The sequence below is a fragment of the Fundulus heteroclitus genome, chromosome 13, assembly GCF_011125445.2.
Source record: "Fundulus heteroclitus isolate FHET01 chromosome 13, MU-UCD_Fhet_4.1, whole genome shotgun sequence".
NCBI classification, from domain to species: domain Eukaryota; kingdom Metazoa; phylum Chordata; class Actinopteri; order Cyprinodontiformes; family Fundulidae; genus Fundulus; species Fundulus heteroclitus.
In genome coordinates this window covers 3,910,262-3,935,061 of record NC_046373.1, presented here as the reverse complement: position 1 = coordinate 3,935,061, position 24,800 = coordinate 3,910,262, and the positions used below count along the sequence as shown (strand labels likewise).

General features: G+C 42.9%; 1 protein-coding gene across 9 annotated transcripts in view; it reads right to left on the bottom strand.

Annotated features, from left to right (window-relative positions):
- The window catches only part of LOC105931953 (triple functional domain protein), a 124,474-nt gene that overhangs the window by 72,391 nt on the left and 27,283 nt on the right, over positions 1 to 24,800 (bottom strand). For 8 of the 9 annotated variants that reach the window (XM_012870889.3, XM_012870879.3, XM_012870882.3 and 5 more), the window contains 3 exons: positions 8,207 to 8,281; positions 3,357 to 3,471; positions 1,845 to 2,037 (listed from right to left, as the gene is read on the bottom strand). In XM_012870889.3, the coding sequence (XP_012726343.2) occupies positions 1,845 to 2,037; positions 3,357 to 3,471; positions 8,207 to 8,281 (383 nt within the window). Of the gene's footprint in view, positions 1 to 1,844; positions 2,038 to 2,857; positions 2,961 to 3,356; positions 3,472 to 8,206; positions 8,282 to 24,800 lie in introns of those variants that run through there. The other variant, XM_036144913.1, reaches the window with a different exon arrangement.

The following is a 24,800-nucleotide window of genomic DNA, read 5'->3' as shown; positions in this document are numbered from 1 at the left end:
GCCTATTAACAAGGTTTTATTTATCTAAGCTGCAAACTTCTCCTTAGAACATCAGTTGACTCATTTTCATGTCAAAACAATTATTGCCATTTGATGAATCGTTTGAAAAGGTGCTAGTAAGGTTAGACCTATGTCACATAGAATAGACATAACATAGTGAAATCTCTGCTGCTGTAAAATTAAACTTGCTGCTGTTGCGGCTCATTAAATCGGGCAATTTTATAAAAGCATTCATATTAAATGGAAGATATTAAAATGCCAACAGAGTCGTTTCTTTGCGTGTCGCATATACAATCAGTGATCATGTGGCTTGGCAAGGTAGCTTAAACATAATTGTGTCCTACCCACAGGCTATCCTTTAAAAAAAAATCAATATTATGTCATCAGATTATATTGAACCTGCTTGCAAATGAGCATGTGAGTGATCGAAGTAATTTCTACATCGCTGAGTTCACTCACAATTCTTTGGCTGGAAATTTCCACGTATAAATGCACTGTATAAGAATTCAAGATGTATATGCACCACTAAAAGCAATACTTGCGCTTAGAACAACCTGCATTTTACAGATGTGGATTTTCCTTAAACTAAACAAGCCTGAGGGATCAAACTGGGATGTAAAGCTGATGCTTTAATATTAGGAATAATTTCTATAGCACAAAACAAAAACTGCCAAAGCATTAAAAAAATGACCTGAAAGCATCAACATTTCTAGTTTTGTGATGCCATTGCATTCCTAGTGTGAAAAACAGGATAGCCACAGAAATCACCATCAATCGGCCCTGACCATGACTGGAAAGTTAAAAGTGTGATCTTTTTCCAATTAGTGCAGCACGGTGTTATAGAGCTACCCGGTCTTACTAAAAACAGCACCGTTCAATACGGACGCTGTGAAAACACCCGGAGGTAGCTGTTTTTTGTGCAGGGGAGGCATTTAAATCTCTCACCCATATAAAAAAGAATTTTGTATTTTCCAAAGCATGCCTTGTATGCCAATCACTGAGGCTGCGAGAAAGCGCGAGAGAACCAGACTTTAAGCAGATTCAGAAGTAGCTTTGCTCGGTGCTTTTAAATTTTAAACCCGTCTGTTACGAAACGCGATGGATTTTGACATGTTGCAGCCTAATGGACACGTGAGCGTTAAGGTAAAGGTCTACATGCTACAAAGTAACAAACACGGCAACTTTTGTTATTGTTATGCTGGTTGTGATTAACACCTTTATCCCGACATTAACTCTAATCATTTTGTCATTATTTTAAAAACAGCAAATTCCTGTTTTCCTGCAACGGCTCTCTCATACATGTGACTTTGCCTCTGTTCCTAATAGAAAAGGCTAATGATGCCCATACCAGTATCCATGGCGTTCTTTCTTCTCATTTGTTCTTAAAGCAAAATTTAAATCAAGTAAAAACTTTACTGGCAGGCCATAGCATTGAAACGGCTGGTAATTTGGAAATGGACCAAAATCTGATGGGTGCATCTCCATTTCAGACTATATTGTTTAATGAGCCGCGGAAATCCGTTCACCACATGGCTGACGGCATCTCACATGCTTGTTTGTGTAATCTGTTTAGCATGATTTTTACCCCCCTGGCTGATGATGTCTGCATCTAAAGCAGCGAGGAGACGGATATCACAAAATGTTCTGACAATGAGCAGCTGAGCGCAGGGCAGCCACAACGGTTATCGTAGCTCAGCTGCACGACGATTCAAAAAGCACAATCCATCTATAGAGCTACAGCCGTTCTATTAGGTCAACACAAAGATTACATGATCGGTTGTGTCTTCGTTTCTACATGGTCTTTCATTTTAAGAAAAAGTGTTTGTAAAAGACTCTGATCTCACCTCGAACTCGAACTTGGAGCTGCCAAAGTTGGTCCTCTGCTTCTGCCAGAAGTTGTCCGGTTTGATGATGAGGGCGACGTGGATGCAGGATGGAAACGACTCCTGCAGGATCTTCAGCAGAGGCTTGATGCTGTCCCACTTGGAGCCGCGCATGTCAACAATGACTGTGAAGCCATGTTTACACACCTCCTCACTAGGATGGACAGCGATGGGAGGTTATCCGGAGGATTTAAAGAGTAGTAAGAGGGAGGGGGAGGGGGGGGGGATTGAAAGGCATAATCCAGAGAGAGTGAGAAGAGACACACAGCGGGCGTGGGATAGGGCGAGAGAGGGAAGGTGGAAGGGAGCGAGGAAGGAAAAGGGAGATGGAATGGGAAAAGCAGGAAACGGCAAAGGAGAATTAGAACAGCGAGATGACGCATACGAGACCAGGAGAAGCCTACGCAGCAGATAGACATCCCACACATCCACCCACACGATATGAAGCACACAAACCTGCGACTAATTAGTCACAAACATGTGCTTTAAGACAAAAACACATTTCAGTCCATTTGTGCAGCAGTAGCCTCTGCCTCCTGCTGTAGTGCATCGTCGTAGTGATTCCATATCATTTGCAAAATGCAGGGCTTATTTTAGCTATGCCTGCATTCGCAGAAATGATCCTGATATCCTTGCATCAACACATTCTCCATCCTTTTCCAAATCATCATCATCATCATCTTCCGTCAGTGTATCAGTGTCAGAGCGCAACCACAAGGCAGCTGTGGGAAGACGCTACCTTTTCAAAAGCAGAACAATTTAGTCACCAAAGATATGAAACACACACACACACTATAAATACAGATGGAACACATGCAAGAAAAAGTATGCTTAAAGGGAAGTACTGAATTAATCTGAAGTAGTAACAACACAGAGATGAGACGTGACAGAGCAGCGGAGGAAAAATGACAGAAAAGAGGATGAAGGTAAAAGGAAAAAGGGGCACGGGGAGGTAAAGACGACAGCTGTTTTACCTGGGAGGTGAGGAGCTACACGTCCACAGTAACTACTCCTCCTGCTGCACTGCCTCAGCTACTGCGACACTTTGTTTTGCTTTCATACACACGCACACACACACACACACACACTCGCTCCCTCCCTCGCTCGCTCGCACACACCTCCTCACGCATGCGCACTTCATTTCAGTCCGTTTTAATTCCCTCTCCCCATCTGTCCCCTCCTCTCTCCTGCCCTCAAGTCTGGTGATACCGCTTTCCTTCTTGTTGTCATCAGATTTCTGCCACTCTTAGCTCAGGCTTCTCCCTCCTCTGTCTCAGCATCCCTGCATCCATAAAAATGACTTCTGGGAGCAGAGAACCTGCCTCGTCGCTCACGTGTTCATCTCAGCCCCGTCACGTGTTTGCCTCTAGAGCACACCACATCTACTTACTCTGGCTGTTTATATCTCTTTTAGGTTTATCTTAAAAGAGTGAAACAAAAAAAAGCAAAAAAAACAGGTTATGAATGTTTAACCTGGGGATGCAGGCGAGGTAGGCGATCAGTCTCCTCAGGTCATCTGCTCGTATTCTGTCGTGGTTACTGCGTGATGGAAACGTTAATACTGGACCACCACGTCTGTCTCTTCCACCTGAGGTGACAGAAATACGGGTATAGAAATCGGATTTAAAGCCTGTGTGTAATAGCAATGGACTGCTTACATCAGCTATCAAGATATACTGAGGTTTAGAGCATTTTTGGTTTCAAATCTGGTAAAAAAAAAAAATTCTTGTCATTTTTATTTCTTCCTATTTAAAGTCATTTTATTAAAAGGTCAGAATAAGTGCTCAAGTGCCATTTTTTCTCTGGCTATATGGATCATAGAGTAAAGCAGTGCTGGCCCTCCCCTATGTAAGCTCCACTACCTACTTCTGAGTGCATTTATCATCGAAAATCATGGAATTTAAAAACCACAGATTATTTTTACCCAGGTATAAGGAATCCCAGGTAATGTGTGCTTTCTGTAGCCAATTTTGGAGAACATTTTTTTTTTAAATCAGCTTAAAGACATGTGGGGAAGTTGTGAAGCAAACAGTGCTACACCTCCAGTCCAGCAGGTGGCAGTAATGCGAAACCAAAGGCATCACCAGCTGTTCCCGCCCTTGCCTCAGCATAACATCTGTTGCCTAGCAACCGTGATAAGAGTTGAGAAGCTGTGAAAATGAAGCCCGCACTTTTGGTCCGTTTTGTTTTTTGTCGATTTAATCCATGAGGAACTCCAGCATTTTACAGTCGTCGCAGGCATGTTAAAGATCAGCAAATTAATGATTTCCAAACGAACTCTCCTGCTACCCAGAGAGACATTAAAGTTAAATAAAACAATCCCGCTTTGAAGCCTAACTTTGATCTCAGGCAAACCTATTTGCTCGGTGACAAAAGAAAAATGAAATAAATCAATCCTGAATTGTTAGCTAGCATCTGACTCAATTATATCTGTGTTTAACTTCCACTCAGTGGTTAAAGTCAGCTGGAGCTAGAAAACAGCGTGTGGGGAATCTGGCCTTCTCACTGGGTGCAGCAAGCCTTGACCGTCCGGTCAGCTAACAGCTGGCGAGGCGAGCTGGCTTGTTAGTGCAGCAGGAACAAGAATCTTAGATGGAGGAGATATTTGAGTTGTACACAGCTAGATTCTTGTCCAAAAACATCAAGTATTTAGTGTATCACAGGAAGTTTTATATGTCGAACTTTAATCACAATTTTTGCTGCTCTCTCCTTTTGTTTGCACAATCATGTTTGACCCTGTCTCTTAACATTCCCAGGTTAATTTGAAACTCTTACCCCAAGACCCGACCTTTTATCTGGGAACCTGTGGGAAATTAAACTTACTAGGGTAAAAATTGTTTGAAACACAGAGGGCTCTCAAAATACAGGGCAATAGGTGAAAATCTGTGCAATGGAAAACTGGACTCTGGTAAGTTCCCTCAAAATGGTCTACTCTACCCTTTACCCTTGATTAAAAGATAGATAAATACGTCTCTGAAAATAGTCCAGATAGTCCAGGTCATGAAAAACACAAGTCATTGTGTAGGAACTAAAAAATTGTGGATAACTTAGTTTTAAAACTGAAAGTATGCAAGCTAAGAACAGCACGTCTGCAGCCAACTGCAGACTGACTCCCTGAGAAAAGTGCTTGAGAATTTATCATCTTATTTTATGTGTTATCTTAGAAAGAGCAAAACAGAAAAATTTGCAAATGAAAACAATTTAGTGAGTGTTCAGTCAATATAAGTCAAAGTATTAAAAGAATAATAATAACTGATAACTGAAATTCACTAGATTATTTTTAAAGCAACTGGAACAGCTGTTGCTTCTCTTTTTTAAGGAATGGACATTAGCCTATAGAGGGTTGTTTAAAAGTTCTGTTTACTTGTGCTACAATGAAAATCTCATATAGGCTAATTCTGAGTGTATAAATGTAAGGTGACTTTGGAATCTGAAGTCAAATTCCTTGTTTGTACCCGAAAACTTAAGCGGATAAAGTTGATTCTGATTCTGAAATGTAACAAATTTGAAAAGTAATAACATCGTTGCTCAGGTAGTGACTGATAAAGGATTTTAAGACCTATGTATATTTAGAACAATGATGTAGGCTAAAGTTTGCTAACATGATGGCTAACATGTTAGCAAGAAATTAGCCTAGATAAAAGGCACAGGTTTAGTACTAAATAAGAAGCACAATTAAAATACTAAGCAAAACAGTAACGGCTCTGGTAACGACTAATGAAGGGCACTCTAATAAGAAAGAGTAAACGGTGAGAAACAATTTAAAATGGTAACATGTTATCATAATAAAACTGCTGGCTAAATGTTGTGCTAGCTACTTTCTACCTAATCTATTAGCTAGCACTCAGCCCACATATAAGAATGATTTTCATTGCTAAAATGTCCAAAGACAAAATAAGAGAAAGACAAAACAAGAGACACGTTTGAGTACAGTAAAAAGCAATGTTAGCATACATTTTTAATGACACAATAAGACCTGCAGTGCTTCCCTGTTTTGGTCAAAGGGATGTAGTCATAAATGCTTCAAATGTCCTGATTCAAAGGGTATTAATTACCACAAAAGCTTGTCAATTATTCTGTGCACCACAGTTAATCCCCCACCAATTTGAATCAGGTGTGTTAAGCAGGGAAACACTGAGAACCAGTGTTAAAAGTACTGACAGGGGACACCTATTAGTGTTGAGTGTTTTTTTTTTTTAGCAAACATTATGGATTTCTTTGCCATATTAATCTGAACCTGGCCCTTTAAATGACAACACTTGCATGTCCTAAATCAGAAAACCAGCAGAGATTTGCTAACTATACTCAGAGACAAGTCGGTGCAGGCTGGACTGAGATTCTCACAGCACTTTCTCTGGCATCCAATTAAAATCACTTTAAACTGTGGGAATGGTATGAAATTTGAGCGGTATGGAAAATGTAACCAGGACGTGCTGGAAATCAACCCATGTCTATTGATCAGTATGCGCGGGAGGAAATCATGCTTACAAAGATAATTTGTATAAAAGAATAAAACAGAAAAATTATGATGAACTCAGTGATATATCCAAGGTTTCTTGTTAGTGTCTTGATCTTGTGACGTACTCTTGTTTAGCATGTTTACGTCTATTTACATGTTCCTAAATGCTGTGTTACAAATTGCACTGGGCCTTCCAGTTTAATAAAAAACAAAATTCAATGGCAAGAAGATAGCTTATATTTAGTCTATGTAGCTATTTGTATGACTTTTCGTCAATGTTGCATAAACTTAACCAAATATGACCAAAATTTTTCTGAGCCCATTTGTCAGCATTGATGGGTCAACCATGAATTACTTATGTTCATGTGATGCAAATAGTATCACAACTTAATAACTACACCAATGTTCTCTAGAAACAAAAGTTTCTAGAGAAATAAATGTCTCTAGAAACTTGTTAGTGCATAACTGGGTAAGATACAATAAAAAAGCTTGATTTTAAATAATGTGTCAGAGCAATAGCAAGGATGGCATAAAGATGTGCTGTCCGCAAAGTGAAAATAAATTGGTAGAAATTAAACACTAACCCCATTTAATTAACCCACACTCTACTAAGCGAGCCAAATTCTACTCTGGACAATATGTAATGCACAACGTGATTTTTGGAGGAGGTAGAAGGGAAATAGGATCAGTTAAGCCAAGGAGTCTTCTGGCCTCAGTCTTCGCTTCTGATTATGAATTGGATATTTTTGCCGTTGGGTTTTGTGACTGATGCAGGTCTGGTTGTAATAAAAGTTTTGCTCCAGATCATTTGGCAATAAATAGACACTAATGTGGTAACTTGCAATCACAGTTAGACTGTGCTCGGCCCAAAAATTAATGAGTTCGGTCTTGTTGCCTTGTGCCCGTCTCCTCAACCAGAGAAAAATCAAACATTCACGCAGTTTTAATGTGAACAGGAGAGACAGACAGCATAGGCGATTTACAAAAAGGGGGCCGATTCAGGATAATGAGCTTAGTTCGCTTATTCTCTTCTTCACCATTAGCCTCTCCTCTACCTCCCCTCCCTCCTTCTCCTGTCCATTTCCTGCCAATTACTCCACCAGCGTCTACCAGGAGATGCACTGGCCGACGGCGAGTCATCTCCATAGCAACGCGTTTCTGTATCTCCCTCCAGCAATCTCCACTTCATTTTGTCTGAGTCATTGTTCTCCTTATTGTGTTTCTACCTGCGACCTATGCGGCAAACACAACAGGGACAATACTTTGGTATGCACATAAACCGCGTGAGTGTTTTTCCCGGTGCCTATACGGGATAATGCACACGCAGGAAGAGCAACATTTCTGCGCGCTGTGCAAAAAGTCCTGCTGGACGTTTCTGGCAGTCTGTAGGTCCAGGGTGGCCTGCTGCGAGTTTTCTCTGGCACGACTTAGGCAGGGTCAGGGTGTATGTGTGTTGCAGACGAAGCTCCGCAAAGACACAGGCAGCTGCAGCTCTGTTTTTCAGTCCTGTTGACGCCGGTTATACAATGCTCATCTGTATGCGAGTCCGTGTGTGTTCTGAGGGTAGCGTGCATGTGTGTGCGTGAAAATGTTTGAAGACAGGTCAGGGGCTAAGTGTTCGGGCCTCAGTCTGACCCCCGTGAGTTTTTACAAGCAGAGTGGGGTAGCTTGTCTTTATGTCCACACTCTGTATGTGTGTCTGTGAGACAGCTGAAGCACTTAAAGAGAGAGGTCGTAGAACATCTACAGCTTAACACCAGGTACCTGTGTGTGTCGGGTCTCTGCAGCAAACTTTACACACACACTAGAGCAGACAGTTGGCGTTTAGAGATGTGCATGGAAAAAAAATAAAATAAAATCTTACCGGACAGAAAAGCCACTTTCTCTTTGAGGATGGGGAGAACTTCCATTGCTCTCATCTCCTCATTTCTCCTAAATCCTAAACAGAAACAGAAAAAAGAAGGCTTAGAGTCGGAGAACAATAAAAGAAAGCAAGAGCTTTCCTTCCACGGTTTTTTTTCTCTTCTGACAAGGAGCCAAGCGTGTTTTTCTTTTCTTCAGGGAAGATTATTTTGGGACAGAGCAGATGCGGTCTAATTGTAATCTAGATATCTGCAAAACAAACACACACATGCAGCTGGGTTACATCACAATCTATTGTCTCCTTCTCTTGCCCACTTGGGCAGGGAAAGCTGAGAGCGAGCAGTTGGAGAAACAGTTGCAGTGGGAGAAAAGAGGCCAGAAACAACAGAAGGAAAGAGGGGCCTTCTCGCTCTCTCTGTGCTGCTCAGACGCTACAAAGTCGCTAATCGCACAACATAATACGGCTGAGTTTAAATGTGCATTTAAAGCTTCGAACTAGACTTATTTATAAAATAGTCAAATTCCCTTTAGATCTAATTTGTCCCCGCCAAGCATACAATGCTGGGGCCATTTTATTTTGACTTGTCTAGTAATTTTGCTGTAAAACGTACATTATAAAATACAGTGCGCATTGTTTTCAAATAAGCAACTCCTTACAAGCTTGTTAACTTTATTTCTTATGGCTGCAGCTAAAAAGGAAGTGGTACGTGACCAGGACCAGGACGGCCTGGTTCCAAACCTGTAATAATCTGCTTGCTATTAATTAGCTTGATCATCATCAACTAAACTCTCACAAAGCTGAATCAGCTGGAGTGCTGGGCAATATGGACCAAAAATAATATCTCGCTATTTCTGGGCTGAACGTAGAATATTTATATCGATGTGTTTTTCTTTTCATAAAGTAATTATAAAGAGGCATCTCTGAATCAAAACCTTATCCCAAATGTCAATTTTTTTTACACTAAAAGTTCTAGATAAGTATGAGAAACAGCTGAAAAATAACCTTTTAATACATAAAAGTATAATCATAATACCAGATAGACCACCTCGATATAAACAATATAGTCTCATCTTACGTCTCTTTAAAAAAATAATAATACTAATAATAATTAAATCTCAATAAATTGCACAAGCCCTAATCGGCTGTTTTTTTTGTCCACAGTGAGCTCTTTAAAATCTTTGTATTTTAGGAAATCCTAACATGGAAATCCTGACTTTCTTACCAAACTGTGTTTTATTCATTGTACAAGAACAACACAAATGAAAAGTATATTTAGATCTATGCTGGGAGCCAACAAAAAGACAATATGTGACCTCATTAATATAAATGAATTCTACTTGTCCATCCATCCATTTTTTAAACACGTTTATCTCTGGTGGCGTCATGAGGGGTGGTCCTATTGGCTTCATCAGGGCGTGATCTACAGCTCTCACTGGAGCGGTTCGCAGCCGAGTGCGAAGCGGCCGGGATGAAAATCAGTGCCTCCAAATCCGAGACCATGGTCTTGAACCGGAAAAGGGTAGAGTGCCTTCTCCGGGTTGGGGAGGATGTGCTGCCCATAGTGGAGGAGTTCAAGTATCTTGGGGTCTTGTTCATGAATGAGGGGAGGATGGAGCGGGAGATCGACAGGCGGATTGGTGCAGCGTCTGCTGTGAAGCGGGCGCTGTACCGATCCGTTGTGGTGAAGAGAGAGCTGAGCCAAAAGGCGAAGCTCTCGATTTACCGGTCGATCTACGTTCCTACCCTCATCTATGATCATGCGCTTTGGGTCGTGACCGAAAGAACGAGATCCCGGATACAAGCGGCTGAAATGAGTTTTCTCCGTAGTGTGTCTGGGCTCTCCCTTAGAGATAGAGTGAGGAGCTCAGTCATCCGGGGAGGACTCAGAGTAGAGCCGCTGCTCCTCCACGTCGAGAGGAGCCAGTTGAGGTGGCTCGGGCATCTGGTCAGGATGCCTCCTGGACGCCTCCCTGGTGAGGTGTTCCGGGCATGTCCCACCGGGAGGAGGCCCAGGGGAAGACCCAGGACACGCTGGAGGGACTTTATCTCCCGGCTGGCCTGGGAACGCCTTGGGATTCCTCCTGAGGAGCTGGACCAAGTGGCCGGGGAGAGGGACGTCTGGGCCTCCCTACTGAAGCTGCTACCCCCGCGACCCGACCCCGGATAAGCGGAAGAGGATGGACGGATGGATGTCAATGGGTCAGCAACAATAAAGTACTTTATGAAGCGTTGGTCAGAAATGTCTGCCTACTAGTTATCTGCAGGTCATTAAATGCTGCAAAAATATCAACATCACGGTACTTGGAGAAGGGGTCAATGGTTCTAGGGCTGCCACAGCTAGTTCAAATAACCATTAATGCTGATTATAATCTTTCAAATCAATATTTTCATCTGAAACTGCTGCATGAGAAGAGACTGGTGGCTGCAGCTTACAGGGACTCTTGTGTGTATTTCTGTCTGTGTTCCTTTTGTATGTCAGTCCGGGGCTGGCCCCTTAACTACAGAAACAATAACGGTGGATAAAGCATCTGCCTCATGGACAAACGGTCTGAGTTTTTAACAGTTTTTCAAAGTTTTCAAAAGGTCCGTCGGTGCATCCCGATATGAGAAAATATACAGGGGGTGGTACGCCCTGCACGGTTTCTTGGTTTACCAAAGCAGCACCTGGAGGAAGGTATGAGAATCTGATAAGGAGTCAACCAAAGGCAGTCAATGTGTCATCAGTCATTACACTATGTAAAGTATTACAGTTTTATGCACGTCTCCCTCTGCAGGTTAAATTCAGCTATTGTGCCAATTCCAGCACATTGAGGCATTTTGCTGACACCTTCTCCGTCTTTTTGCTACGTTTTTCACTCAATGAAGGCCTACAGAAAAACTTTAGACTAAAACCTCAGAAAAACCGTGCAAAATTCTTCTGCAGCATTTCTGTCACAGCGCGTTATCAGGCAAGATGTGATAATGAAGTAGGTCTGCACCATATAGGAAAAAAAAAGCAAGTCGATAAAATAGAAATTATATTGATTGATATTGATAGTTACAAATCTTTCGATACAGAACACACAAAAACTGAATTCAAACCCTTTATTTACCCAACTTTTTTTACCAAAACTGCAAGTTTTTAAAAAAGAAAAAAAGAACGTGTGCACTTTGAACTCTTTGAAGGGGGCGGAGCTTGATGACGGTGCGGTTCAGGGTTTGTGATTGGTTGGGAGGATGTAATGACTGTAGTATTGACCTACATGATAGGCTAGAATGCAAAAGGAAACTGTTCTATTGAACTTTTTATTTACCCTTTTTTTCCCTATCATCGATATATATATATATATATATATATATATATATATATATATATATATATATATATATATATATATATATATATATATATATATTGTTATTGAGTCCAGCCCTATAATGAAGGTCTAATAGTGAACCAAAGCAGTAGAACCGCATAATTACTGGTCATGGATGTTGGGCTGATCAGCTCCGGGGACCAGTGCAACATCTTGAAGCTTTTGAGCGGCTCAAAGCCTCTTTTGGTGGATTTAGCCAGTGCAAACCATTAAGCTAACCCACCACTGTCTTCTATATCAGTAACGCCGATCATTTACCTTAATGAGGCAGTGACATGAGCAACTTATAAACGTCACAGTTCTCGGCTGTGAAAGAATTTTACACAGAGTAGTTTTTTTAATCTGAGCCAGCAAGCTGTTAAGAGAAAGGCGTGAATGTAAATGTGATAACTGTACGTGTTTCGCCTCCGTTTGGCTTCTCAGACTACTAATCTTTGTCTATACATTAGGAGCACTTACTCATTCCCTTCTGTGCAATGAATCACCCGACAGCGGCTTAATCTTTAATCGGCTCTTTTCTTAACAATACTGCGACACTTTCTAGCGAGAACCGTCTGGCACAAAACACGACAACTGATATGATTTCCATGCAAGGATATCTGCAGCCTTAATTGAAAGACTATGGCAAGAAGAATCTGGCAGCGATAACCAGCAGTCCTAACCGTCCCCCGTGTGTCGATTTGAATGATCTCATTGGTTTGTGAGTGTGAAATATAATCCTGAGCTTAGGTTGTGTCAGGAAACGTTCAATGAGTGAAAAACTGCTTAAATACCAGCTGTACACAGACGCGGTATTCCCCAAAGTGATTAAACTCCCATCCGAGCTGCAGCAGACAGGAACACAGATTTTGTCCTTCAGACGGAGCAGACGTCTGGTTAATGTGACTGATGGTCCAGACATAACATGTCCGCCCATGTGCCTCTGTGATATTCGGCTTCCTTCAGAATCTCTCCTCTTTTCCTCTATTCTTGGATGTCACAGTTAAGACCTTCTCCGATGTGTTATTTAGAACATTGTCCCCAGAAGACGTCTAGCACTTTTTCGGGAACACTTTGCGACAGCAATCTGACCAACATAGGCAGACGGGTGAATCTGTTAGACACCAAATCTTTAAAAAAAGGACAAACTTTTAAAGATTTCATCATGTACACACCAAATAGGAGGCAGACATTAGGGACCTCAGGTCAAGGTAAAGTCATCTGACTTGGATCAGTTTCTGGTCCATTTAAAAGAAAGGCATGCAAATGATTCTGCTTAAAGGTCTTGATCAAAAAACAAGCTTTTATTAAACTTGTGCGATGACAAGACGGTTCAGACTGTGTCCCCAGGTGCCAAAAAAATACTCTTTTACAGCAGATTATCCCGTTAATCGTGACGCTACTTCCCTTCATCATGCGTCTGCTTCAGTCTTTAGATGTGTTTTTTTACCCTGTGTAATTTTTGATACAAATATTTCTGAGACCTCTACTTCTTCAACAAATTCAGTGTTTTTCTGAACATACAATGATACATAAAATGCAGAAAACATGCATTTGGTTTAATGTATCAATTAAGATACAAAGAAAATTTGAAAGGCAGTTTTTTGAAAACAACCAAAAAGATTTTCCTTTTTGATGTGAAGTTTCCTCACAATTACCCGTATCAGGCTTTAAAGGGTTAAAGAACATTGATGCACAAACAGTGTTTTAAAAACCAAGGAACACTGCAGACATGACATGGACAAGGTTGCAGAAAAGTTTAAATCCCAGCAGGAGTATGGTACATGTGCTAACTCCACCTAAAACTGCATGAATGGTATAAGACGGCTGATTTAAGCAGCAAAAAGGCCGATAGTGGCTCTGGAGGAGCTGTAGAGATCCACGGCTCAGGCAGGAGTATCTGACGACAGGGACCACGACTACAAATCCCTCCACAAATCTGGCTTTTACCAATAAATGACTGCCAAGAACAAGGCTCCAGTTGAAAAAAAAAGGCATTTTAATGACTTGGTAGTGGCAGCATGATGCTGCGGTGATGCTTTTGTTAAGCAAGCACCATCCAGACAGACAATGTCCCTAAACATAGAGCTGGAGACCCAGTGGAATGATTTAGCCCAAAGCATATCCCCCTGTGGTGATGGGACCTAAACCCGACGTAGAATCTGAGGCAAAGCTTAACCCCTTCCTACTTACAGATGGACTCCATCCAATCTGACGGAGCATCAGCTATGGTGGGCAAAGCTGGTAAAGACATATTTCCATATGCCAACAGTAGAAATCGGAGCAAAAGGCAGTTCTATAAAGCTTTAGCTCAAAGGGGCTGAAGAACGCGCATAAAACCCTAATAAACTACACTGAAGATTGTGGTTATAGCGTGACAAAATGTAGAAAAACACTGCAAAAGGGGAACTGAAAGTAACATTTTATTGAATGAGCGTATTTGTCCTTGATTTGAGCAGGAAAATAAGATTATGTGCCAACGGAATGAGTATTTTAACCCCCAACATGAGATAATTAGGTATACTGCACTTGGAATACGACGGAGATGAGTAGTTCCTATTTCAGGTGCAAAAATCTTATTCCACTGGCAGATCATTCAAACCTACCTGCTCAAATCAAGGACAAATGCACTCATTTCAAGAATACTTTACTTATTTTTAGTTCGCTTTTCGCAGTGAAGATCAAGGGCTGCGGCTCCTTTTGAACGGCTCCGTCATGAAGTCTTAGAGAGCTTCATCCAACCTTGAGGTAAACACACTACAAGTCTGTTATCCTGATTTAAACAGAAAGGGGAGGAAGTAACTCCAGTGCACTCCAGCTTCTGCTCTCAGCACAGTGTTGTATTTATTATTGCAGGATGCTAACGAGGTTGTCATTTCTCCTGCCACCTGAGGAAACGGGTGACAATTAGGACTTGTCCTCCATCTTTACTCCATTTCACTCACTCAATTGGTTCCCTGCCTTGTCTCCAGGGGGGGGGAAAAAACGACAAACCGGCACGCTAAGATATGTTCCCCTGTGTGCTTGAGCAGAAAGCAGTCTCCCGGTTTTTCTTTTTTTTTTTCTACACAGATCATGACAGAGACAAGGCTGCTGCGAACAGAGAGCCACACATAGACCAAATGTTGCCATCAGTGGAAACGGGACAAAAAACTGGCAGCGGCTCCGCTGAACCCGAAACTGCAGAAGCACGGCGGCCTTCTTTCTACTTTCCGTTATGAAACGCTAGATTTACTATATTTATTTCTGCCGGTCGCACGTAGCGGCGCTGAAGCCGTGGCTGAGAGGAGCTGCGGGAGTTTTGGGGCCCACGTGTGAGCGAGCGAAGACATCAGTCTGGATATTCTCACTACTGAGCCATTTATCTTCTAAGGCAACAACAGCGTTTGATCAGGCCCACAAACTGCTGGCTGCCCGCCACTGAGCAGCAGGGAAACCAAAGGTCAAGGGGAGGAAAAAAGAAAAAAGAAAAGAAGGAGAGACAAACGTTGACAGGACTACAAGTGGAGGAGCGCTGTGGGTTTCTGCACTGCAAAAAGGGAACTAAAAGTAAGTGACATGTTCTTGAAATCATTGTATTTTTCCTTGATTTGAACAGGTAAATAAGACGATTTGACAACGGAATAAGATTTTTGCACTTAAACTAGGAACAATTCATCTCTAAAATAAGATAATTAGATTTCCTGCACTTGAAATAAGACGATGGAGATGAATTTTTCCTATTTTAAGTGCAAAAATCTTATTCCATTGGCAAATCGTCTTATTTACCTGCTCAAATCAAGGAAAAATACAATGATTTCAAGAACATATCACTTACTTTTAGCTCCGTTTTTGCAGTGCAGAAACTTCTATTTCCTCCTAAATCTACCGACAAGTAACTCTGATGAGTTAATGAGGAACAGGGTGAATCCACAACACTGCGTTCCTTAAAGCAGAAATGGGATGCGAGGTTAAAAAAAGAAAACAAGGTACGTTTAGAAACAGAGTCTCATCACTTTTGTGCTCTCTGCAGTGCACTGGGACAGGAGAAAGTGGCACAGCAGCTAAATATAGTGGCCACAGGTCACACCCGTTCTCTGTTACAAACACACACTCGGCTCACGCTGCGGGACAGCGAGACGTTTCTGGATGAATGATGATCAGACACAGCTTTAAAAAAAAAAAAAAAAAGAGAAGGGGCAGAAAAAAGGTGGCAGGCTAGAGGGAGAGCTTGATGGCTTCATGACTAGGCGTCTAGTCTGTCCTCTCTTGTGTTACAGCTTTCCAACATTTTCCTCTACGCTTTCTCCTTGGAAAAGGTTAAAACTCCACATCTGTCAGGTTTACCAAGAAACGAAGCGATCTAGGCGTGTTGGCCGGACAGGAGGCCGGCGACGTACCTGTCAGCGGGATGAGGGCAGAGCCGGTGTGCGCGTACTGCCACCTGTGATTGATGGTCCAGCACGCCATGCTGGATCACTCCTCTGTCAATCAGTGGGGGGGGGGAGATGATCCAGAGGTCGCTGTGGACTTGGCTCCTCCGACGGAGAGACGCTCCATCGCCTCCGTCAGCTCATGACGCGCTGGACACGCCGGCGAGCTGCGGCGGCAATTAAAGCTAATCCCGGGATTCCTGAGGCGGGACGTTCCAGCGCTTCCAGACGAGCGAAACCGAGCCGTTTCCTGCCCGTCCCGCGTGGAAAAGCTGAAGCAAAGCTTTCCACTCCGAAGACCGCCTCGCCTCACCGCGCGCGAGCCGCGGCATCCGTGTGCCTCTCGTGTGGCATAAGGTGAGCTGCTAATCTCTCTGTCTTTTGGAAAGGCGACTTCCCTGAGGTAATCCTAATTGTGTAGGAGGGGCAGTAATTATAACATGCCTGCACTGCATTTATGAACTCTGGGAAGCTGCTTAGCATAGCAGGAGACCTGGGGTTGATGGGAAAAGTCCTTATAGTGCAGCAGGGACTTGGCTACAACATCAAACGCGCCATCAATTAAAGTCTCTGTGCCTAAGGCAGCCAGCCTACTTTCCCTTCTGCACCTGCAAGCAGGAATCTACACTGGAATGAAACATTTGCAATTATTATCTTTGCTTGTAAACTCCCTAAAAGGGACGATCACAAGGCCACCGAGTTATTCCTAGACTAGTCAACTCAACTCTAAGGTTTTATGCAGGAATGAAAATAGACAAGCTCTATAATTGTTTGAACTTAACTTCAAGTATTCAAACACACACACATTCTTGATGCTTTAGGAACAAGAGTGGATCATTCCTGGAGCATCCAGGCATCTAAAAGCACCAAAGCAAGGCTCTTCAGACAGAGAAGGTGAGAGCAGAGATGTCAGGCCGTAACGCACAGCCATGAACTTCCTGCTCATGCCCAGAGTTAAACGTGACGCCGTGCGTCTGGCAGCTGAAGCCGTGATAGAGCGGGACTTTGTGCCTTACACCACAACGTGAGAGACCGACATACCAAAACCTCCCAGTTGTTGCAGCTGAAGACTGAACCATGAACCATGGCATGCACTTAAGTCGTTTCACACACCGCTCCCTCCTTTTGGCCTCGTCTCTTTTCAGTAAATAGTAACAACGTAGGGCTGGACGATAATTCAATAACAATATATCTGTGATGATAGAAGAAAAGGTCAATAAAAAGTTCAATACAACTTAACCATGTAGGTTAATATTGCATCATCACATCCTCCCAACCAATCACAAACGCAGACCCAGGAACCAAGCTCCGGCCCCTTCAAATGTTTTTTTTGTTTTTTTTAACTTGTAATTTTGGTAAAAAAGTTGGTTGAATAAAGGCTTGAGTTTGAATTCAGTGTATGTGAGTTCTTTACCTATAAATAGGTCGCAATGCAACAGCATAAAATGGCCAGGGCTGCATTTAAAATATATGTTTGCAATCTATTGATAATTATGGATATCAATCAATACGATTTCTATTTTATCATTTTGGGTTTTTTTTTATACATCGTTCAGCCCTAAGACAGCGTTGCATCAGAAGCCCTGGTTTGGGTTGAGATAAATGAGCTGAGAATGAGATTTCTCCCACCAAAGGAGCTGCAGCGCTGGTCTCTTTGTATATCTGCATATCAGCAAAAACTAGAGATGCTCCAATCATTTGACCAGAGATCAGAACCTGAGGTTTCCTTTAGATTGGCCCAGATCAGAAAGACCCATTTAGTAAATTCCTCAAAACCACAAACTTAATGTCTAAACATATCAACTAAATGTGAGCTTAATAAAAACAAACAGTAAATACTAGAGATCTAAGCCTTGATGGATAAATGGGAACAATCTTGTAATTCCTTCATTTTGTGTGAAATTTAAAAACTACTCCCTGCATCAAGAAGCTGGAGAACATATTTTAAATCCTCCTTGGGAAAAGAAAGAAAAAACGAACTCGCTGAACTTTAGAACTGGACAGAAAAGGCCTGGTCTGTGAATCTTCACAACAAACCAAACCAAAATAAATAATCGCCGTTTCTCTGTCGCTGATTGGACTAGCGTTTACCTTAATGATGCTGGGTACGCGTAGGAAATAAACACCAGTCCCGCCTTCAATCCAATAAGAAGAATCTTCTTCAAAAAGGCGCAAGGTAAGCTTTAAGAGCACTACTTTTACCCAAGATGACCGCAAACCCAAACCGGTGTGAGCTACACGCTCCCTGGGCGGGCGGGCTCTGTGTGCAGGGTGTGAAACGGGTTTATCAGCGGTGAGGCGGCGCCCAGGGGGTCGGAGAGGCCGTCACATCAGAGCCAAATGCCACACGTGTCCGTCGTGCCTCGCGCAAACGGCCCGAGTCGCCGTCTCGGTCAGCTGGTCGCTCCGGGTCACGACTGCCGCTGGGTCGGGTTTCCCCGCGTCTGTCGGAGAACACGTCAACGCTCTGCGCGCCTCGGAGGCTTCCTCTGAGAGGTCAAGTGGCCGTTAACAACAACAAAGCCTTTATATAAACAAGTCGGCTACACGACGGGGACAAACACTGCGGGGCGCCGGCAGGCAGCGGGTTCATGCTTCCCTGTTTAAGAGAGGAAAGACAGAGATGGGAAAAGCGACAGCTGCCCGGATCAGGACAGATGGGACGGGTGGCGCAGTCAGCTGAGGCAATGAGAAGAAGAAGAAAAAGACAAATGGAAGCGCTCGCTCAGTCTTCTGCGTTTGATTAAAGGCTAGTAACATGCAATCCCTTAATGGCTCCGAAGCAGCTGAATGGGCCACTCTGGTCCTCGGCCAGCTGCTGTAACTCAGTAGGAACCAGAACCGTGCACGTGTGTGTGTGTGTGTGTGTGTGTGTGTGTGTGTGTGTGTGCATCCCTGCATAGCTCCAGACTTCCCACGTTCACATCATGCCAGAAATTCCAGGCTGAGGGATGTGTGGGAATAGCAGGGATTTTTTTGGAGGCTGCAGGAGGGGATAGGAATAGCGCGTCCATAACACCAACCCCCAGAACCGCTGATGAGTAAAGCCTGGTTCGCAAAAAAAAAAAAATTCTGGATCTGGACAGGGTGGATTTTTTTTTTCTCTACGAGCACTGCTGCTGCAACATGGGAAAACATCTGAAATGAATTAATCTAATTTTGACTGCTTGAATTGATTTCTCTCAGCGTGGATAGGTTTTACATTTCCCATGGTCCAAATTTGGATTTTCAGGCATTTCCTTGCCAACGGAGCCACATCTACAACAGAAACACGGCAATTCTGCATTTTTCAGCAGCAATTCGCCAAAAAGAAAAAGTCAGAATGCCCAAATCTACAGAAAACACATTTTGTGACTAAGATCAAGCTCCAGGTCTGGGATGAATCGCAGAATGCGCAGAAGCCCGCCGTGCAGTTTAGTACGGTGGAGGATCTCTGATGTTGTGGGTCTGCTTGTCTTCTCAAAGCCCAGAGAGTATTCGTCCCTTTCGTCGTTCCTTTAAATCCCAGTCTGCAGGAAATCCAAACGCTGCACCAATGTGGTCTCCCACTGCAGCCCACCTGGAGAGACCAGCCAGTCAGCGGGTCTCTACCGCTCCGAATAATCCGAATAATCAAACTTGGCTCATGATCCTGATGAAGTGGTGTACTTTCTCACCTAAAAACATTTTAAAACTACTTTTTCTGATAAATTAAGTTTATAAAATCGATAGGTTTTCTAAACTCGTCGTCTCCTTACTCCCCCTTGTGGCGGGGAGGTTTTCTTGCCGCATACAACCCCGCCCATTGAGCAACGCCCCAGGCTTGATGAAAACTCCTACGCTCAGACCAGAACCTTTTTCCTGTGAAAGTAAAGCCTGGAGAAACTGAAATCCCCCATATGGAAACGCGTGGTGGGCTGCTGAGGTCTAATGGAAAAGGGCCTGATGTGTTTTTGCTTCATGTCGATTGACAATCCGATTAACGTACATATAAACGTTTGTCAGGGTCAAGTTATTCCGAATGTGACAAAAAGACCTGAGTGCGCCTAACGTAAACATGACGTATTTCCACGTTGTTGAGTGGAGGAATTACATCGGGAAGCAAAACTGTCTGGTCTCCCGATACAACCTTTCTATTCTAAACATTAACAGAGTTCAAAATTATTATTTATTCAGTAACGTTTCAACCGTAATTAGAACCTGGTGCAAGTACAGCCCAGGCGCTCAAATGCCAATCAAAGTTGTATAATACTGCTCTGTTTACTATTTTATGTTGTTCTTCCGTTTTTTTAGGGAAATTTGATAACAGCGCATGTCAAGAGTGGTTGTATTCTGAATAAAGCCATATACACGCATATTAAGATCAGACTCATTGATTGTAGACCATACAAACGCTACAATCCGATTATTCTTTCATCCAAAATACATTTCAATCTGATCGTGAAGTTTTGTGCATGTAAACATAGCTACTGAGTCTTTTAGTATGAGAAAACATACAGCCCAATCAAGACAGACAATTGTTTTTTTAATGGCTATCCCACCCCTAGATCTGCATGTCTGAACAAAACCGGCATTAATGCTCTGAACTCTTGTAGCTGTAACACAAGGAGTCTTCGTAGCTAAAATTGTCAATCCTCAAAACGTCAGTTTTAAAAATGCCTCCTGCAGCGGCAGGAAATGTTTCTGTTATTGTTTAAAATATTTTTTTATTTTTCTTGCGAAAAATCTTATTACTTTCTGGCTTTCAGCCTTATTTTATTTAAATAAGGTCCCAGAACTGCGAGTGCCATGGCTGAATCGTCAGGGATCTCTCTGAATCCGGCCTTCTTTTTACCTGTCAACTAAGCATCTTGTTACTGGCTGCACCTCAGGCATGACTGACACACTCTCCTGCTCCTGTTCTCATGAAGTGTTGCACCTCCATCTCTCCCAAACTTTCTTTTTCAGGGGCTTCTTTCCAAAAGGCTTTACGCTAGTATGGACATTCACTGTCAAAACGTTAGACGGCAGACTTTGGGGGGGTGAGGGCCCAGAACATTTTGTTTTTCGATAACGAAGAACTCTAAAGGACAAAACTAATGGTTCAAGAACTCCTTAAGCTTTGAAATGTGAGGATTAACTGTGGGATAAGTGGGACCTTTGTTCTGATATGAAAATGTAACTGAAGTATTTTTTGAATTTATCCTGGAGCTGCACAACAACTCAAATCAGGATCAGAAAGGACCGTTCGAAGGCAATGTTTTGGTGGACTACCACATTTCAGAGGCCAAGCCGGTGATGACGCAAAAGAAAGAAAATAAGAGAGGAAAATGTTAGCTAATCACAAACAATAGTAATTGAAACTTTCCATACAAAAGTGTGATGTGTTCCCAATATTGTTTGCTAATACTGTGTAATTTTGAGTGTCATAAAAGGACTCTGTTGTGAGAGTCTCACAGTTCTTGCTAGCCATTTGAAAAATGTGCATAGGCATGCTTAGAGAGAGACGGCTTTACAGAGGAACTAGTGTCAGTTTTGCTAGCTTCCCATCCCCTAGGTCTTCAAGGATCTAGATCAGTGGACCATCCAGGAAGGTCCAACCAAGTCCTAGAAGAAGTCCTTTGGCAGACTTTGTAGCAGACTTTGACATGAAGCACTGTCCCGCTTAAAGACCCAGTGATTGCCACAGACTAGGACTCTCAGTCTGGAGCTGATAGACAGCTGGGGTCTTACTCCTGCCCAACCTGAAGCCAAATTGTCCAAATTAAGATTTTCATCCAACAATTAAACTCCCACCTTTCAGTCTCCTCTATTTGCAAAAGTCCAAAGGTTTGAGATTCAAAGCTGCTTTGTTATGAAGGGCTGGACGATATCAGAAAATCTTGCATTGGCGATACGAAACGGTAAATACTGCGATGACAATATTATAGTATTACTGCGATGTATGGACATTCTTCTCTTTCCTTTGTTGCTCGTCTATGCATTGATGTATAAAAAGCAAATTTATAACACTTGGAATATATCATCGAACAACCCTTTATGATTTGTACATTGCACTAAATACTACTGCACTGATGGTATGATTGTGATATATTATGCTGCCGTTGGCATCAGTAAATCTTAACAGACAGCCTATTAGACCGTTCCACACAGCACGGGTAAATGTTTTTTGGCTCTACCGGATACATTTTAGGCAATTTAACCGTCAACTGAGAGGTAAAGTATGCAACGAAATTTCGTTTTGTAAATGACGATAAAGTTTGTCTAAGGTCTAAGAGGTCTTGCTTGTGCCATTTTAAAGGACAGAAAGCTTTTTTACCTTTTGCCAGTGAGGAATCATGGCAGAAAAGGAAATAAAAGCGAGACTTAAGCACATAACTTGATTCTTTGAAGTGACGGCCTTGAACGCATCATCACCTGATGAACAGCCTGTTTGGGATGAAATGCAGCGCTGAATAAATTGCCTACTCTGTTTGTTTAGCTTCTTGCTCCTGTTTCTTCCCTTGGCCATTTGAAGCACTACTGAAAACCTGTTTCTAATCCATAAGCACGAAATGCCAATATTTATAACTTCCTCCCAGGTCTTAAGAATTTGATCAGGGGTGTTTTGCACCTGAGCTCAAAGACGCCACAGAGAAACTCATCATAGACCCAATAGACTGCGAAGCCCAGTTGCTCTCCTCATTTCCAGTCAGTTATCACATCCTACCACTGACTCCCTCTCATCACCCTGCCTTAGCTATCATTACTCCACTTTACCTCTGACAGCCACTGCCCCACTTTTCTGGCCTAATAAAGAGGCTCTGATTGGTTGTCGCACCGCTTGTGTTGCTGCACTCGACAGAAGCAAGACGAGCTAATCTGATTGGCTGATGTGATCTCACACACAGCTGGAGCCACAGTGACAATGCATTCACTGTGGCTCCAGCTGGCACTGGTTATGCCACCGTACGCGAGCTAACGAGTGAGTGACCAGTCAACAGGAAGGAACATCTAATTACGATCCTGCTGGTTCAGGAATGAGAGGATTTGTGGCCAAAGCTTTAGCTGAGGGGGGGTGACCGATCTCTTTCTGGTCAAAAACGTTAAACAAATCTTTTCTTTTAAATGGCGTTAGGTGTTGCTGTCTCTGTTTAAAGGCTGCGAGAGAGATTTTAAAGTTCAGACATGTGATTAGATCTACAAAACCGCAGATTTCTATAAAACAAATTTACTGCTGCAGACATTCTGTATGGTTTACCTTTGTCTAAATTCTCTGCCTTTTTGTCCCCAGATCTAACTTTTGGCCTGGAAGAAATCTAAAGTGATGGCAAACCATCTTCGCTTTCACCCCCCCCCCTCCCCCCTCCCTCCCGCCGTTCTGTTCTCTCCATCTATCCAGACCTCTAATAGCAGGGTAGTGTAACCGAGCGAGAAACAGGCCAGGGTTACCCCAGCGACCCAAACACAGCAGGAGAGCGGGTGGAGAGGAGGAGGGGGAGACTGTGGAAAAGAGGCCGAAGAGAAAGACCGCTTGTTATCGGTGCCAGGAGTTCATTTATCCGGGTCTTTTGCCACCACCTCTGTTTGATGAGCCGTGACGAGACAAAGAAGGAGGCCCTGTTTGCGACTCGTCGATAAAAATCCCAAAACACTCGTTTCAGTCGAGCACTTGACGCGTCCTCAGGGTGAAGGTCGCCCAAACGGACGGGATTTCTGAAGAACTTCATTAGCGTTCGCTGTCAGAAGCCACTTGCAGGGCGACCCGATGCAAGCCTTCTTCTGTTTTCCATCTGCTGATAAGCGCCATCTAGAGGCGACACTAAAAGCCTGCACACCACATTTCAGCTTAGTGCACTACACCCCTTTCAACAGTATAGTGTGTAATTTATTAGTAGTATCAATACAACAATCTTTTACTTTAAGACACTCACAGTCGTTTATGGTAACATGACAGATGAGAGCATAAGAGCTAACCTGATGCAGCAAAGTCTCACAATTAGAACGCCAACTTAACCATGAAGAGACTTCAGAGGTTTTTTGTTGAAGATTAATGACCAACCAGCATCATAAAGCGCAGGGAACAGAGCAGACAGGTTCGTTGTGGTGAAGTTTAAGGCAAGGTTGGGTTAGAAAACAATATCCCAAGCTTAGAACATCTCACAAAGGAATGAACGAATCATCTGAAAGCGGGAAATGTGGCACGTCTACAGCTCTACCGAGATAAGCTGCATCTACCTAACCTGACAGGCAGGGTAGTGGTGAGAGCGTTGATGAGAGAAGCAGCCAAAAGACCCATGGTAACTCTGGAGGAGCTGCAGAGCTTCTCCACTCAGAAGGAACAATGTGTTTAGTTGCGCATTTTACAGATCTGACCCTCATGGAGGAGCAGCGAGAAAGAGGGTTGCAGACAGGTTTGAAGATGGTCCGTGTCAGAAAAAATGCCACCTGTGGCATAAATGCTAAACGGCACATCACTCTGAACAACCCACCGCCATAGTGAAACATTGTGGGACACCTTTCTTCAGCAGCAACAGGGAAGATGGGTGAAGATAAATACAGGGTAATCCTGGAAGAGAACCTGCTTGAAGGAGATTTGAAACTGGCAGCAGTTCACCTTCCAATGGGACAGCAACCCTAAACTAACAGCCGGAGCTACTATGGAACGGTTTACATCAAAGCATATCCATGTGTTAGCATGGCCTAGTCAAAGGCCAGACCTAAAATCATTTTAGAATTTGTGGCAACTCTTGAAAAACTATGTCCACCGATATTTTCTCATCCAATCTGACTGAGAATCAGCCATTTTTCACAGAACAATGACCAGAAGTGTCGAGTCTCTGGATGTGCAAAGCTAGCAGAGTCTTACCTCCAAAGTCTAGCTGTCTTATTAACAGCAAAATGTTCCTC